Raw genomic sequence first — 16,703 nt, 5'->3', positions numbered from 1 at the left:
CCATTTGTCAATGATCTGTCAGGGATGCTTTGTACCTGCTGTGATAACCAACAATTATTTTTCTTTATACTACACATAATCTCTTGAAAGGAAGTGTATTTATGTTACTCCATCAAATGTCTCCCTTCTGAAGTCTGCATAGAGTAACCAATATTTTGGTAGGATCAATGGTCATTATTTGTCAGATTCTATGAAAGGGCCAAAACGGATCAAACAGGGGTCGGAACCAAAGTAAAGTTTTCTGATATTATGCAAGTGAAACGATATCTAAACATTTTCATTTCACATTTATTTTATTTTATAATTTATGAAAAATACTGACCTACAAAAACAAAAACTGATGGCTCATGGTTTAAATTAACTGGTGCAAATGGAATAAGGGTGGAATAAGTTTGAGATGAAATGTCAGTGCAAACCTACAGAATGAGGGTCTGAATTGGCAAAGTGGTAAACTGACACTGCAGGGGATGTTTGCTCCTTACATGAACCAAAACAAGATATTGCTTCTGTTCACTGAATTAATTGCATGACAGGCCATATTTGGGTCAGACAGCAAGACACACCAATTTTAAAAGACTGATTTTAAAGTAAAATATTTTTGCACAACTGTTATTTTCTAATCAAAATGTTCTCATATTTTTCAACCGTGATCATTTTACCCCATGAGAATTAACAAAAGCAGCACCATTACTCACATTTGATTCCACTGATCTGGCCCGCTGGATGTAGATGCACTCTCAAAGTATGTAGTGAGCAGTTTGACCATTGGCAGCAGATATTCCGCAAAGTCTTTCAGTACTGTTAGTTGGATAACTTTCTGAGTTCTCTCCAGGATCAGTAGGGAGGTGTTCTGTGACGAGGCAAAACTCATGCCCTGGTTAATGATAAGAGTTAGAGAACCTTCCACAATTCCCAGGATCTCCTGCTGCACAGCAGGTGAAGGGGACCCCATGACTGGACTAGGGATCTGCAGGGCTCTGTGGACGCCAGTTAGGATCGTAGCTATAAAGTCATCGCTCTGAAATTCACCTGGTTGCTCTGCCATTCTTAAGGCATTGTTGAAAGCCTCTGTGATGTTGGTTATTGTCAAGAGGAATGCTGCCACATCTTCGTCTATCAGAGGAGCTACTGTCTGTAGCAGAAGATTTAGGTCTCTAACAGGGGTGGAAAATGCCGTTGAAGAGTTTCCCCACTGGAGCATGCTAGAAAGGAGGAAAGGGACATTTGGCTGTTGTATCCATCTCTCAATGAGGTCAAGGTAGAGTCTGATTTGAAGCTGAATAGAGTGCAGCTGTTTCACGCCTGGAATGTTATCCTGAAGCTCCATGACGGTGTTTGTGTAGTTCAACAGGTGGCGAATGATCTCAATCGTTGTTTGTCCAATGACTCTCAGGTCTGCGCCATCCAATGGGTACTGAAGGCTTTCCACCAGGAGCTCAATCTTCTCACTGACATACAGGGTGAACTCAGTCTGAGACAGCTGGGCTGCCACTTGAATCCTCGTGATGTGGAAAAAGTCACGTAGGAACCTTGAGATTGAACTGTTTCTGGTGATCGTTTCCAGCTTCGTCAAATACCAATCCACAAGCTCCAGGAAGACTTTCTGTGTACGAAGTGGGTCCTCCATTGAGGTAGTATTGAAGCGGTTAAATGGCTCCATGTCAGTGACCAGCTGTATTAATTGCTCCACCATTGTGATTTCCATATTGATATCTGAACTGTTCTGTTGGTTCAGTTCAAGTATCCTCTTGATATTGGTCAAGATGGTTTCCAAGGTTTGCACAACAGCAGTGTTAGGATCGGAGCTGAAGTCCACTTGGTTGAAATCTCTAAGAGTTTCCGTGACAACATCTGAGATGACAGACAGGAGGGTTGTTTCGTTTTGGATTGCTGGTGTGTTTGCCAGAAAGCTGCTAATGTCATTTATCAATCCAAGAAGACAGTCCGATGTCATTGTCGGGTTCCTCTCTTGTCCAGAACACGTTTTGTTCATGTCGGTGAAAATGTTCACCATTTTTTCCACCAGATCGTTCAGGTTGGAAGCTCCAGCAAGTGTTGCAATTTCATGAAGATCAAACCCAGTTAGGTTTGACTGCTCCAGAATGTTCTCGAGACTAGATGTTGTGATGTTTTGCATCTCTGTGACTAATTTCATGAAATAAAGGGTCTGCTTGAATGTTTCTAAACGCTCTGCATCATTTGGTGACGGTATGAGCGAGAACACTATTGTGCTAAATTCTTCCAGCTCCTGGCTCCAGGGGACCTTGCTGGCCACTGTTATTGTGACAGATGTATCTCCACCCACTGCAAGCATGAATTCTATTACATTATCAAGTAAAGTAAAGATTTCTGAAACTCCTTCCAAGCAGTTCTTGCCTTCTTCACATTTGGGGACCAAATTCTGCAGAGCTTTAAACTTCTGCAGAAAGTAAGTAGCATTTTCCTGAACATCGGGCGGCAGGAATGCCACCAACTTCTGAATGATAAGGTCCTGGGCAACGTCTGGTCCAACCTGAGTGAGACCCTGGGGGTTGTCAGGGTTGAGTAAGTCAAGAAGGTCCATGACGGCTGCCTGTAGGTCAGTGACTTCAGCTGCAGTTAGTTGGCCATTGGTTGACAGAAGATGCTCTATTTTTTGCTGTCTGAAGAGAGAAGCTACAATCTCTTGAAGCTGGTCTAGGTATCCAAGAATTATGTTGGTTGGGTCACCATCTGGAGAATTAGCTAGTGTTTGCAGAAGCTTCACGGCACCAAGGATGACCTCATCAAAGGACTGGTTGGTGAAACCGTAGAGTGCCTCTTTGAGGAAGGCAGCATCTTCAGGCTTGATGGAAGCTGAATAAGTTAGCAGACTATGTCTCAAGATGTCAGAGAAAGAAAGTGTCAGGTTACTCTCCAAAGTCAGGAACTCCATGATTAACTGCTCCAGTCCTTTCATTGCTAAGTCACTTTCTCCAGAGGTGAATATCTGGGGGTTGAGCCTGATTATCTGCAAGACTGCATCAAGCACTGTGGAGGCATTAACTGGAGTACTTCTGAAGAGCAGAGGCAGGAGTGGTTTAAGACCTGCGGATTCTAGCAAATCACTGATGAGCGGACCTATGACGGCGGGGTCTGAGATATTGTGGTTAGGCAGAGCAATGATTGTTTGGACAAAGCTATCCAGGTCCAGAACCAACTTAAGGAGATGGGCAGAGAGAGCATCGCCCTCTTCAATCTTCTGTTTTAAATACGTGGCTGTCAGGTTTTTGTAGACTTCCCCGTATACGTGCTGCAGCAGACTCACTGTTCCTCTTAAAGCACTATAAGATTGAAAATAAGAATAAAAAATATGATTGTAACAACAACAATAAAGCAAGAAAAATAAAAATTTATGTGGAAACAGAAAACGTCTGAGAAGAACAAGTTCAAACAGGTTTGTCAGCTGCCACAACAACGACCTTTGTCTGCTCACCACACTGTTGATGTGGGTCGATTTTTATTATATGTTCTTATGTGTTTTTACATCAGCGACATGTAACATCCTTTACTTTATTTGTAAAAAAAAAAGCTATGGCAATTTCTAATTTCCCTGTAATTAAAACTAAAATCTTATCCTATTTAAATTTGTGAACTCAGTGGTTCATACGTTATGTGTTTATTAACTATCTCACTAAAGTCCAAAAAACTTAATGAAATTTTGGAGCTCAGTGAAAGAGAGATTCAAAAACTAGCAAAAAAAGACAAAACTAAATAAATCTTTATTATCTTGGTTATTAACCCTGGCAGAGGTCTGTTTTGCTTTTGTTTTTTGCCCAACTGGAATAAGGAGTTTGTCAATGCATCTCGACCACAGATAACCAATGCTTAAAAGCTTTTGAAGGTAAAGCAAGTCCTTAGGGAGACTTACTTCAGAAGGACATCTTCATTTGGTGACATCACAGCATCCGTTGCTGCTTTGACAAACTTCGACCACTCCAGACCAGTGTCACAATGAAGGGCCATTGAGTGGGCATTGACACAGCCTAAAAATAAAGTAAAAAAAGATTTAAAAAAAAAAAACACCTTTGTAGCAACATATGGAAATACATTTTTCTTTTTGTCATCACTGGTAAACATCTATTGATTACTGTATTTAGGGAAATTATCCTGGCTCACAGTAAATGTAGGTTAGTTCAAAAGTATGCATGTGGTAGATGTACATTAGAAGTTATTTTCAGTCAACCAATAACCTCTTATCCAATAGCAAATGACACACGCATCTTCATGAAAGATAAGACCATGCACAATGAGTATCAATTCTAAATTTATTTAACATTTTTAAGGTTTTTAATGCTTTTAGCTGATAGAAAGGAAAGGCCTTTATTGCCATTACAGGAATCAAACAGTTCTTATAAATTCTTATAAGATTTTTGGTATTTTAGACAGTTTATCTTTTGTGATGCTCTTCAAGTCTTTAAGGTTGGAAGGCCTGCTATTGTAGTAACCCTAATCTTTAGATGCGTTCACTGATACCTGATTGCCACGGTTTTTAAAAATGTGGTACAAGTACCTTAGATGGTGCTTGGACTGCCTATGTGATACCCCCCAAAAAATGAATCCAAATGGTATTAGTTATTTTAAATGTAGTTAAAAAAATCAAATTACCCACAATGTAGAGCTGCTAAAAGTCAACATCCAAAAGAATTAGCTTACCAGTACATTGATATTTGTTTATAAAGAAAGTGGAAAATGATTGAGAAACTTTCCAGATCTCCTAGGAAACAATGTTTGGTTAAACTAAAAATAATTTTATGTTATTCAACTTCTGCTTTTGCAGAGAAAATTTTACTGAGCTCTTTTTAGTGACTCAATCTATAATTGTGCACAGGACACAGAGTGAAATGGTGTCTGTTTGTTTTTTAAAGACCTTTATCTAGCTTCTCTATTGCAGAAAAGAAACAAAAGAAAAGCAGCTGCACTCACAGTTTGGTGGGTCTTTTTCAACACCAGGTCTGTAGTTCAAAATCCAGTAAGTGATGTGGAAGTAATCCTTCATGCTGGGCCACAAATCACTCTCCTCGAGCTTTTCTCCCAGGTTTTCCAATGACATGATGAGACTGCATAAAAAAAAATTTAAAAAACCAAAGGCTTGTTCAGCTTAAAAGTGAAGTGCATTTTTTATTTGTAACACCTTCATGGAAAGTTGTGCCACAACTTTCCACAGGTCTTGTTTTAATATGACTTCTAAATTCGTGAGTTGGAAACAATTCCAGCTCATGGTAATTGTAATTTAAAAGCCTAAAAAAAATTCTGAACTGCTTTATTTTTAGAGCAACTAAACAAAATAAGTCCTGAAGGTGAACTGAAAAGACATTGTAAAACCTGTGTTGGAGAGTCTTCTTGAAGTCATGTGTGTGGTGGCAAGGGATCCAGTTCAACCAGTAGTCTTGATCCAGATGGGTTACGGATCTCTGCAAAAATTCTCCAAATTGCATGCTGGCATTGAACAAATTGTTCCACTCAGAGAGCATCATGGGAAGTGTCAGGTTAAAGTCAGCTCGGCCTGTAAGGATGCAGTACACTTCTTCTGCCTAAAGGTAAAATATGACATTTTCAAACAAGATTCAAAATAAGAGTAGGAATTACACAATAAGAAGCATATTTAACACAAATCGTGATAATTTAATTTAAAAAAAAATGATGCAAATCCTTTTAGAGGTTTCTAAAAACATTGAGTGACTTATACCTTTTGCACTACAGGATTCCAGTCCATGAGCAAAGCATGCTTCACTGCAGTGATGTTTTGGCAAAACATAGATTTCCACACTTCTACCTTTACAGTCTTGGAGGACAGCAGCCACTCGAAGGGCTCAAAAAGTTCCTCACACTCCTCACACTCCACCGCCTTAAAAAATACAAGAAAAGTCTGTTGTAAAGTATATATTCCCAATGTTGTGTGACTGGTAGCTATCATATCTACTGAAGAAAAGAATATCAGCTGAAAGTGTTGTTACACAAGCAGGCTTCATAAACCTGAGGAGTAAGAGTAAGACATAAGTATAGATGCAATGTATATTGATTAATTTACATCTATTTAGCACAAGAGCAAACTATGTTGAATTAAAATAAAATTACCCTACCTCCTCAGTGACTTTCACCACACTGTCTATTACCCGGCTAAACCAAGCTGTAGCCTCAGACTGGTTCTTCTGCAGCATGCGGTAGGTCATTTGGAGACTTTGTGCGTCTTCCAGGACATTACTCATCACTTCTGTAAGTACAAGCAACAAATATATAATGATGAGACAAACACCAGACTGACTGATAATGTATTCAATGGGAAAGTGTTATCTTATGCTTAAGAAACGGATAATAATATATACATTTCCATATCTGAGTGCATCCTTGTATTATTCAGCTCTCAGTTTCTCAACACAGAAAGCATACATACTACTCAGAGATGTACAAGTCAATCAGAAAGGTTGTCATTATTATAATAGGTGTGTTAATCTTTTACTCATTGGAACTAGTTAGTTTTCACTTCGTCTGTGTTTAATGAAAGTCTGAAAAGCTTTGTGTATAACAGTTAGATTAAGAATTTGGGATAATCTTAAACTTGTTTCACATTCCTTTGTATTTCAAAGTTCTACTTCTATAATAGAAACCGCTGCACATTTTGTTCTCTCTTATGTCTTATGGTTTTTAGAAGAAAAGGCAATCAGACTAAAAGAAAACCCCACCAATAGTATCGACCTGGTAAAACTGGATGTATCATCAGACAACAGTAAATGTTGAAGTGTATGTATTTAAAAAACAAAACAAAACAAAAAAACAATGTGGCAGTGCTGTTGTCCTATAACACATGACTTGCTATAAAAATATTTTGTTTGTAGTCTTACTTTCTACAGTGACCAAAGTCACCCTTGCTGCCTTCATGGACTGGAAGCTGGTTTTAAGAGCTCTCTGAACAACATTGTCCAAATCAGGATCAATTTTTGCGATCTCCAGCAGGACTTGAGTGACTCCCATAAACCTGCCAAAGCAAAAAGTCAGACTCATTACTGAAGGGGAAATTAACAGTTTCTTTTGTACAGATATGCAACAGCAAAGAGTGATTCACTTATTCATTTAAGAGTGAAAGAAGTAATTCAAAACCTTCAACGTTGAGAGGAGAGAGAATATTGGATCTACAGTGTATTTGTAGTCGATAGTAGATACAAAAAATATCAAACATCTTTATAAGATGTTAAACAACAAACTAAGGAATGTTAAAAAAGTCCATGAATAAAAAAAAATCACTGAATAATTTATTTTATTGTCTTGCAATAGAAATAAATACTACTATTCAACGTAATATAATTCTATCAACTCTGTACCTATCAACCTTTCAGACGTTAACTAAACAACCAAAATTTGAAAATAATTTATGAATCTTGAAATCAACGGCTGTATGTAAAGAAGACATGTCCCTGTACTTACAGCTCTGCCTCGTCACTTTGTGGTTCTGCATCTATGCTGCGCTTTGACCTGGAGACTTCCTGGTTGCTTGACGATGAACCTCCCATGAGACTTTGCACCAGTTGTCTCACAAAGGACACATCATCTGCCGCCACATGCTTAGTCCATGCCAGGAAAACCTAGGGTTTAAAATTTCACAAAATGTCAGTGACTTGTCAAGCGACTGCAGATGCAAAATAGCTTCCTCTATAATCTGGTACGGTGCACCAAATGGTGACATTTATGTTTGAGTTGGACATTGGCCCTTTTAAAATAAAGCTGATTATTGGAAGAGGAAATCCTACACATACTTTTTTAAGTAAACAATTCCACATTAAACTTCAGCTTTAATCTTCAGTTTCTACAAAAAGACAAATTAGTCAAGCAAAATGTGTGATAAGAACAGGATGGGAAGAACAAAAAAATAAAAAATAAAAATAAATAAATAAATAAATAAATAAATAAATAAATAAAATCTATTAGCATCTATTCCATTTTCTACCACACTTAGATCATGTGTTACATCAGATATACACATCAAATGAGCTCATTTTTGCTGGGCATCAGATGGACATAAAGTAAGAATATATAAAGGTTAAGTGATGAGAAAAGTTAAAAGATGGACACATGAGAATCAGAATCAGATCTAAGATCACAGGCATAAATTACGGTTCTGTTCCACCTACTCAAGGTAGGATACACAACTGACAGTATTCCTGTTTTCAGCTCAGACCGATCAGGCTTGCAAAGATGATAACGTCACCTGGAAGTTCAGTCTTTGCAGCTGTTGGCAGCATAGTCTATAATTAAAACTAATTGCTACAAATTTGATTGACGTGAGAGATGCTACCGATCATTGTGTCATCTGTTCCTCATGGCAGTAAAATAGGAGCAGGCCGGCTGGCATTATTACTGAACTGTGGGCTTTGCATTAGACAAAGAGAGATTTAATAAAACAAAAAAAAAAAACAACTGACGCCTGGTCTGACTGTAACAAACCTGAAAATACAGCAGACGTTTTTATTTTCTGCTCAAAAGCTGAGGAAAGTGGTGAAATAACCTAGTACCAATGTGACTTGATGGAAGCAATATGTGCACATAATTACTTATAATAGCTTAAGATGAATAAAATATAAGACATGTTTGCTACCATTTTGCAAACATGCATATTCCCATGACTGCTAATTAACTTCTAATTAAAAGCACTCAAGGTTTCTGGTCTGCTAGTGCCAGAACCGGAGTTGCCTGTTGTCAGCTGGGTTTTTTTTTTTTTTTTTTTTGCATTCCACTGGGTATATTTAGCAACATGACACAGCAACAAAAAGAGAGGAAACAGAAAAACATTCAGCAACTGGATCAATACTAATGTCCCAAACTAACTTTGGTTCTGATTATAACACTTGAAATAACACCCTACCTCTTTTGCCACTTTGTCAGGACAAATCCAACTCAGGAGCATATCCACGGTGCCTGTGCTGCATGCTGCTGTTAACCACATCGTGTTGCTGCTGTTGCAGCACAAGTGAGAGCGCACCATGTCTTTGTCCCACATCAGCCCTACAGCCTAGAAAAGGGAGGTCAGTTTATTGCATTCATCATTTGTTTATTCAGTGTTGAGTGACATAATTTTTGACATAATCATTTGATTTGGCAAAATCTGCACTGCAAACTTAAAGACTTCTTGCTTTTGTAAATGGGTTACTTAATTGTCACTTGGAGGTAACGGCTGGAGGAATGGGTGTTTAGGCCATATTGGTAACCCTGTGCCTGTAGTCACTGGTGCTGTGTTTACCTGGTGCAGTGGTATGTGAACCTCCTGTAGGATTCGTTTCACAATGTCACTGACTGAGTCACTCCTTAATGTGACAATGTCTCCAAGGGTTATCGAAACATCTAAAGAGATTTAAATCTCACATTAGCACGACAGTTCAAAACATTTCCACAGCTTCTTTTTAAAGAATTACTAATATACTGTAGCAAGAGATGGCATTCTCTTTATACATATTCAAATAGAATATGTGGTTTACAGTTACCTTGTCCGGGCCAGTTCTGGACATACTGGATGATGTCAAAGCTTCCTTCAAGCACTGGATAGACCTTGCTGATGAAGTCAGCAGAGTCAGGGAAGGTCATCTGGATGAAACGCAAAATGCTAAAGAAAGAACAAGAAAATAAAAAATTGTGAGTAAAACAGGGAACCAATGAACCAGTGCACATGGGGACAAATTAATACTCAAGGTCATTAAGAAATTATAGGCTGAAAGAAGGCTAAATATAGTATTTGAAAGCTTATACTAGAATAGAGTTAGTTTGAATAAGCATTCAGACAACTACTATCTAAGAGACCTGTCTTTTTTTTTTACGTAAATCTTAACATATTGTATCTATAAAATCAAGTTTCTGTGCTTTTACATCAGTAAAATTATATTACCTCTTCATGTTTGTGAGTGAGGTTTGTGTGTTGTTCAGCATGTCTTCAAGAGAATTGGCAGAGAAGAGCTCGGGAATGGCTAAGAGGGTTTCCCAAATTGATGTCTCATTTTGCAGCTGATCAAATAACATCACTGTCCCTCCTGCCAGCAATAGTATCTCATCCGGATTGGTCACCATTAGCTCTGTTAGTACCTGAGAGCAAAGGGAAACATTTGAACTGCTATGCAAAACTGGTTAAAAGAGCCATTTATCTATTAATTTAAAAAAGGACTGAAGGAACAGCTAATTTTTAGTTTTTGCACGAAATTAAAAGGCCAGATGGTCTAAATGACAAACCTTAACGTACCTTGTTCAGTGTTTGAAGTGAGGCTTCTAACACAGTGTTGTTGGAGTTGCAGAAAGTTACCATAGCATGGGTGACTGTGTTGGGTGAGGTTTGGTCCATCCAAGGAAGTGTAACAGTGCAGATGGTTTTCTTAAAAATGTTCACTGACTCCATAATTGCGTTCATGGTTTCCTGCAAGACCCAGGGTGGAATTTACAACAGTAAATAGGTATTTGATTCACTTACATTGATGTTAAACTTTGAATCAATTTATTATAATCAAGTGGAACAAATTCAATTCTTAAAAACAGACAATTAGTTTTACATGTTTTCATACATTTCTACAGTGTGACAAAAAAATGCTCTTTATTGTCTCTAGGACTATGCACTGGTTTGACTTAAGGTCCAGTTTTAATCATTCTAGATTCTTTCAAGCCAATGAGAGTCTGTGAGGTCATTAGCTTATCTGTCCTCTAATGAGTATGTATATTTCTGCAGAAACACAAACGACTGAGAAGTCTGATATTTTTCTGTTATTAAACTTGCGGACACTCACCTGATCGGGCAGAGAGGTGTTGAGGGGAACCACGAAAGGAACATTTGTATAGTTGGCTCTGTTAGATGAACCTTTAAAATATAAATCCACAGTTCAACTCAAGGAGAATGTCAAAGTCAATACAATAATCTGAATACCAAATAATAAAGTCAAATTCCAAAGACGTCTACCTTCCTGTATTAGCAAATTGTAACCAACAGTGTGAGTAATTACCCTCGTTATTACAAGAAAAAAAAAAAAAAAACTGTACAACATAAGTGTATGTAAAGTAATAACATACCAATAAAGCTTTCCATGAACTTAACCAACTTAGCAGGGCCATTTTGAGTGTCACTGGGGAAAGCCTGGCTGAAAAACTCCTTCCCTTGCATCAAACTTGCCAATGGAGATGTATCTGGCAAAGGAGCAGACCTGTGATGCAAAAAATCAAATGAAATGACATCAGTCATATATTGATTTTCAGAACAATGAAACAGTCATTCCCATTCACGCGCACACGTGTGAAATTATATTCCTTCAACGTTAGTGGAATGTCGACAAAGTCTTGCGTATATTTGTAATGGGAACACAGCTATTGTCACCAGCTCCACGTTAGCTAGTTAAAGCAGCCATTACACAATCCCAAATCTCAGAAGGTTCACCACAAATATTTTGAAGAAGCAGAAGGACAATTTTTTCATAAGTAGTAATATTTGCTATTCAAGTGTTAAACTATACTTTTTTTCTAGATTTCGCAAAATTTTACATACTTAAATCTAAAAAACATATGACGATGATTATTTATTATTTTACTTTCATTGCCCTTTTTGTTGTTCTGTTTATTCTTGTTTATTATGGACCATATTTGTGTCTGAATAAAAAGGTAGCAGGTGATAAACAACAATGATAAACAATGATAAACAGCATTTTTTGTTTGCTTATAGAGAGGTCCTTAATGGAAAACTAAGTCTAGGTGTTTTATAAAGCTAGACTCAAACTGAATGCAGACAACCAAAACGACAACACAAACTGGTTTTTCTACCACCAGCATGAGGAAGTTACATGCCATTCCAATGAATGGCATGTAACTTATTTTATCAATCAAACATAAAAAGCAACTTAAAAAAATAAAACTGAAAAAAGAATAGAAGCAATAAGTAAAGAACTGTAGCCAGACAAAAAAGGATCAAAGCCAGTTTCTTCTATAAAAGACGAGTCTGCGGTGAGCACACAAAGCGTATTTGTAAAGTTAAAATAATGTAACAGACAGATTACCTTCGACCTCTTGTTGACTTTGATGAAGATGTGTCCACCAGGCGGGATGTGTTGTGGCATTGGCTGTCTGTGTTGCAAAGAAGGGTCTGCAGGAAAGGGAAAAAGCCAGTGCTTGGTAGGTTTCTTGGTCCAACATAACCTAGAAGAGAGTTAGAAAAATGTTATAGTTGGATGTGGATGTTTAGAAGCAAAACCTTTAAGTATATTAGTAACAAATTATAGGAGTTATTTATTTCTCATGTTTCATTTTGAAAGAACATTTCATGAGAAACAATGTCACAGTTAAAAAAGTTTTAGTCTATTGCGTCAGTGTTTTATCACTTTTTTTCCTAATCACTGCAAAACCAACGCTGCCTTTTGTTAAGAAAACAATCTCAGCTTCAGTACAATGGAAAACAAAAGAAAATGACATGTGATGGCCGTGAAGATCAAGTTAATGTCAACCAGCTATCAGCACTAAGTTAATGGAACTATGCTTTCCTGGTATTCATTCTGGGTAGCTCATACTGTTTTCTCAGTGACAGTCACAGTGATTGTGTGAGTCACTGTCAAACCCAGAGAAAAGAAGGGACTTCTGAAAAACTTGCATTGCATGAAACGTCACAGCTTTTATTTGCCTTTATGCGCCCAGTTTTACTGAGTAAATAAAGTGTTGACACAAGGAGAAGTTAATTAAAGAAAATGAAAAACTCATGAAAGCCACATAAGAACAAAAACTATGTATTTATAAATAGATATGAAAGCAGTCTTTGTATTTGTTCTTTTACAATGTAGATAGAACTAAACAAATCAGAAATGACATAACCTTACATACATAAATACATTACAAAACCTTATATATATATATATATATATATATATATATATATATATATATATATATATATATATATATATATATACATTCCCATGCAAATATAGCAGAAAAATGTCCTAATAATATAGTGGGTGTCTTTTTATTTTTTATTTTTTGCGTACAAACCCACAGAGACGATTAGGTTTCAAGTGTGTGTTGTTATTAAACATAATCTTTTTATAACTGGTTGAACACACAAAAGGAAGTTGGTCAGCTATTCATGTAAAAGCATGTACTCTTTCCTTAGCGTTATTTCGCAACACATTTACAGTCCAGATCATAAACACTGAAATATTAAAGCATGCAGTTTACTTCATTACCACCATTGCTATCAATAATGTTGTTTTTTTATTATTTTTTAAAGCTGGAACTATTTCAGTACCTGGCAACCAAAACAATAGATATTTTTTCTCCCTCAACCTGACAAACTATTTGACTGTGAACACTCAAATGAATGTGTGTGCCACTCCTTTCTTAACTACAGTTACACAAAGGATTTAAATAAATGAAAGCATACAAGCAGCAAGTCAATAGTTGTGTAGCAAGCTTTATTCTTAAGAGGAGTTGGTGTTTGAGTTTAATTCTTCATTTGTTTGCTCCGATTGAGAAACTTGAAAGTCCTGAAATATCAAGCGACTGACCTTTAAGATGTCAATCCAGAGTCCTACACTGAATACCAGCTCAGTAAGTCGAGCGCATTTTAAATCTGGTTTCTCAGCTTTAAGTCCTTCATAAAGACTTTGCAGGACAGAAGATAAATTTCCACTAATCCTGTGTTTTATTTTAAATATCTTCAATTAAACATGTTTAACAACACTTGAAAAGCTATTAGAGAAATAAGATGCGTAAAATACATTTTATTTATTTATTATTTTTTTGGGGTGAGGGTTGGAAATGTGTAATGTACCTTAAAGAATGGCTAGAAACAGAATAATACATTGATTCATTCCTCTGCCGTTAGAATTTTTATATGATCTCGATGTAATAACATTTGTTTTTCCAATACCTTCATTTGCTTTGCTTGGGCCTCTGAAATACTTTATTTGCTCCAGTGTTATACTCACATGTGTTTTTTACAATCGGAGGGAAATGGTCCCGAGTCACAGCGATGAGGATGAAGATGATCAAAGGCCAGGCAATCAGAGTAATGGACCACAGCTAGGATGACATCGTAGGGGTCAGTAATGGCAATCAGTTGGTTCATTTCCAAAATTATACCTCAACAAAAAGTTACATGAGACCTACTTAATGTTTAATTTAAATATCTAAGTGAAAGCCTCCACTACAGTGGAAAGTCACCCACCGGCTGTCTGATGATGCCCAGTCCATTCTTCCAGAGAAGAAGTTTCAGCTGTCTGAAGAACGCCATGGGACCAGGGAGGCTAAACAAGGAAATGAAAGTTAAACACACATTGGTTCAGTGACATTCCCATTGTTCATTTTAGGCGAAAATAAATTGAAGTTTATAGAAAGCAGTAGAAATACTGTTTCTTAGTAAAGTATGTTTTGTTTTCAGCTACAACATATTTATACTGAAGAACCACGATGGATAAATTTTTTCAAACTGAAATTCAAAGCATATATTCATAATTAGCCATTTAAATGGTTTTCAAACTGTGTTTTAATGGTACCCAGATGAGATTTTGGTTTTAGTTAAATACAAATAAGTTATTATGGTAATTTACTTTTATTTGTTGTCTGAAGAGTAAAGTTACTTGATTAACAAACTGAAGAAGGCCATACTGAAGGAACAAGTGCTGGAGGCGGAAAATACTGTTTTTATTTGCATTTGAAGTAAGTTACTATGTTACAAGTTCAAGCTCAGAAGCAATTTGCCAATCTTCATGGACCACATTTTCGTAACAATGTAATTGTTCATAAAATTAGATTAGGTTTTATAGTATTTTGTGAATCAAAGATTTGGTTAGATATAAATAATCCGAAATGCGAATAAACAACAAGTTTTATGGATTATAAGAGCTCCTATTTCAGTAAAAGTTTAATTTCTTAATCAAACAAACCATCTCATAAGTAAATGTTCAAAAAATATCATGTGATTTTTTTTTCTATGAGTCAGACCTTGCCAAGGAGCATTCCATGTCATAATGTAATGTTTTCCTGACATTTATTTTAGGACAAAAAAATAAATAAAAACAATATTCTGAGAGTTTTCTCCAGACATTTTTTACGGACCTCTCCGTAACCTCTTTTTCTCCATTCAGTAATCATCCACGGAACATTTGGTAAGGTTTCTTTTGAACAATTTCCTTCAGACTTCCAGTTAATCTGAAACGAAACCTTTAGGGATTGCTCTCTAAAGGTATGTTGAATTTAAGGCGTTTTGAAGGTTTTAGTGTGGCAGTCATAATTGACTGCCACACAATACAGGGGAGTTCAAATTATGGGTGATGTCAAGGTGGGCTTGACATCACCTCAATTATATAACTGTATTAGATACATACCAGTGTAAACAACCAGGAAGCTAATCAACAATTCTGGAAATGGTTTTCCAAAATGCCAGGGGTGTAAAACTTTTCTTCATTTCATTTAAATTGTATTTTAGTGACAGGTTACTTTTAAGCACAAATGCAATGCCATGTAATAAAACATTTTCTTCACACGATTTAGTCTTTTATGTGGTCATGGCTACTGGAGAAACTGTATCAGCTGTACCTAGTCTTCTTCAAAAGTAATACATTATATGAGTGGAAAAACAGTCAAATTGACACAAGTATTTTCAAGACATCATCAAGGAAAACAAATGTTCAACAAAAGCAACAAAGCAATTATAAAGTTGTTAATAATAATAATTATTATTATAATTAAGAATGAGATAAGCAAACCACAGCTCTTATATAAAAAGTGACATAGCTCTATTCACAGCAAAAACTAATAAATAAAAGGAAAGTGAACTCTTCTTTTCTTCTTTTTTAAATCAGCATTTAGAATTGATCCATGCGCTAAACATTTATACAGTATTGCTTAATAATCCAACTTACTGTAAACATAAAGTTTTGACCCACCTGAGCACTGTTGTCCTTGTAAATCAGCTCAATTGTTTGCAGTGTGAAGTCCACGGGCTCATAAATATGGACATCTTGCCGCAGGAGATAACCCCCTAGCAAGATGTCCTTTCCATCAGTCGTTCCCTAAAGTAAACTGAGAAAAATGTTCCTAAAAACAGGTAAATTCTAAAGCTCAGAGCCCAAAACGTTCCCTCCGTGACTCTGCAGTGCCTGTAGCCGTAACAATCCTCACTTCATTCAACGCTCTTAGTTGTCGTGAGAATGACAAGCACCTCCTTTGTGCCAGCAGATCTGTGAAAGGGTGTGTACTCTTGCTGTGTTCTAAACAATGAAAGAAAAAACCTGCATTATTTCCTTGAACAAATAGACATAGTTAAAAACACAGAACAAGTAGAGGAGCTTTTAAGAACTTGTTTAAATTCAAAATTACAGGATTGCATGTTGTAGATTTGTAGAGAACTTTATACCACGTACACAAGCAATAATAAGTAAAAGAATAAATCATAAGCCTATGGATAAAACGGACTCATGGGAAAGGAGATGTGTAAGGTGTAATTTAGCTTACAGAAGACAAGAGTTATAAGGCAATCATGCTATTATTCTACACAGTCCAAAGTGGCACAAAAGAATCAAGTTACTCCCAATCATTTTGTAGGCTGTTGCTGAGGCAGTAAAATTCTCCAGAGGAATTAGTCACACATTGTCACAGGGAGAATCCACTGGGATAAATCATTTATTCTTAATAGCTCAGAAACAAGATACACAAACACTAAATCATTGTAAAGTGACTGACAA

General features: G+C 36.6%; 1 protein-coding gene across 1 annotated transcript in view; it reads right to left on the bottom strand.

Moving 5' to 3' along the window:
- Window positions 1-16,171, bottom strand: part of abca12 (ATP-binding cassette, sub-family A (ABC1), member 12) — a 67,098-nt gene extending 50,927 nt beyond the window's left edge. Inside the window, exons 1-19 of the mRNA XM_008403885.2 lie at window positions 15,906-16,171; window positions 14,186-14,264; window positions 13,947-14,040; window positions 12,027-12,165; window positions 11,053-11,183; window positions 10,773-10,843; window positions 10,238-10,408; window positions 9,890-10,083; window positions 9,492-9,610; window positions 9,251-9,351; window positions 8,876-9,022; window positions 7,441-7,598; window positions 6,861-6,994; window positions 6,102-6,232; window positions 5,708-5,866; window positions 5,344-5,552; window positions 4,945-5,078; window positions 3,890-4,004; window positions 696-3,302 (exon numbers count right to left, since the gene is read on the bottom strand). Coding sequence (XP_008402107.2) covers window positions 696-3,302; window positions 3,890-4,004; window positions 4,945-5,078; window positions 5,344-5,552; window positions 5,708-5,866; window positions 6,102-6,232; window positions 6,861-6,994; window positions 7,441-7,598; window positions 8,876-9,022; window positions 9,251-9,351; window positions 9,492-9,610; window positions 9,890-10,083; window positions 10,238-10,408; window positions 10,773-10,843; window positions 11,053-11,183; window positions 12,027-12,165; window positions 13,947-14,040; window positions 14,186-14,251 — 4,880 coding nt within the window. The 5' untranslated portion in view covers window positions 14,252-14,264; window positions 15,906-16,171. The remainder of the gene's footprint in view (window positions 1-695; window positions 3,303-3,889; window positions 4,005-4,944; window positions 5,079-5,343; window positions 5,553-5,707; window positions 5,867-6,101; window positions 6,233-6,860; window positions 6,995-7,440; window positions 7,599-8,875; window positions 9,023-9,250; window positions 9,352-9,491; window positions 9,611-9,889; window positions 10,084-10,237; window positions 10,409-10,772; window positions 10,844-11,052; window positions 11,184-12,026; window positions 12,166-13,946; window positions 14,041-14,185; window positions 14,265-15,905) is intronic.
- Between the last annotated feature and the right edge of the window lie 532 nt (window positions 16,172-16,703).

Source organism: Poecilia reticulata, chromosome 2, assembly GCF_904066995.2.
Source record: "Poecilia reticulata chromosome 2, P_reticulata-male-v2, whole genome shotgun sequence".
NCBI lineage: Eukaryota > Metazoa > Chordata > Actinopteri > Cyprinodontiformes > Poeciliidae > Poecilia > Poecilia reticulata.
This window is presented reverse-complemented; position numbering and strand designations above follow the sequence as displayed.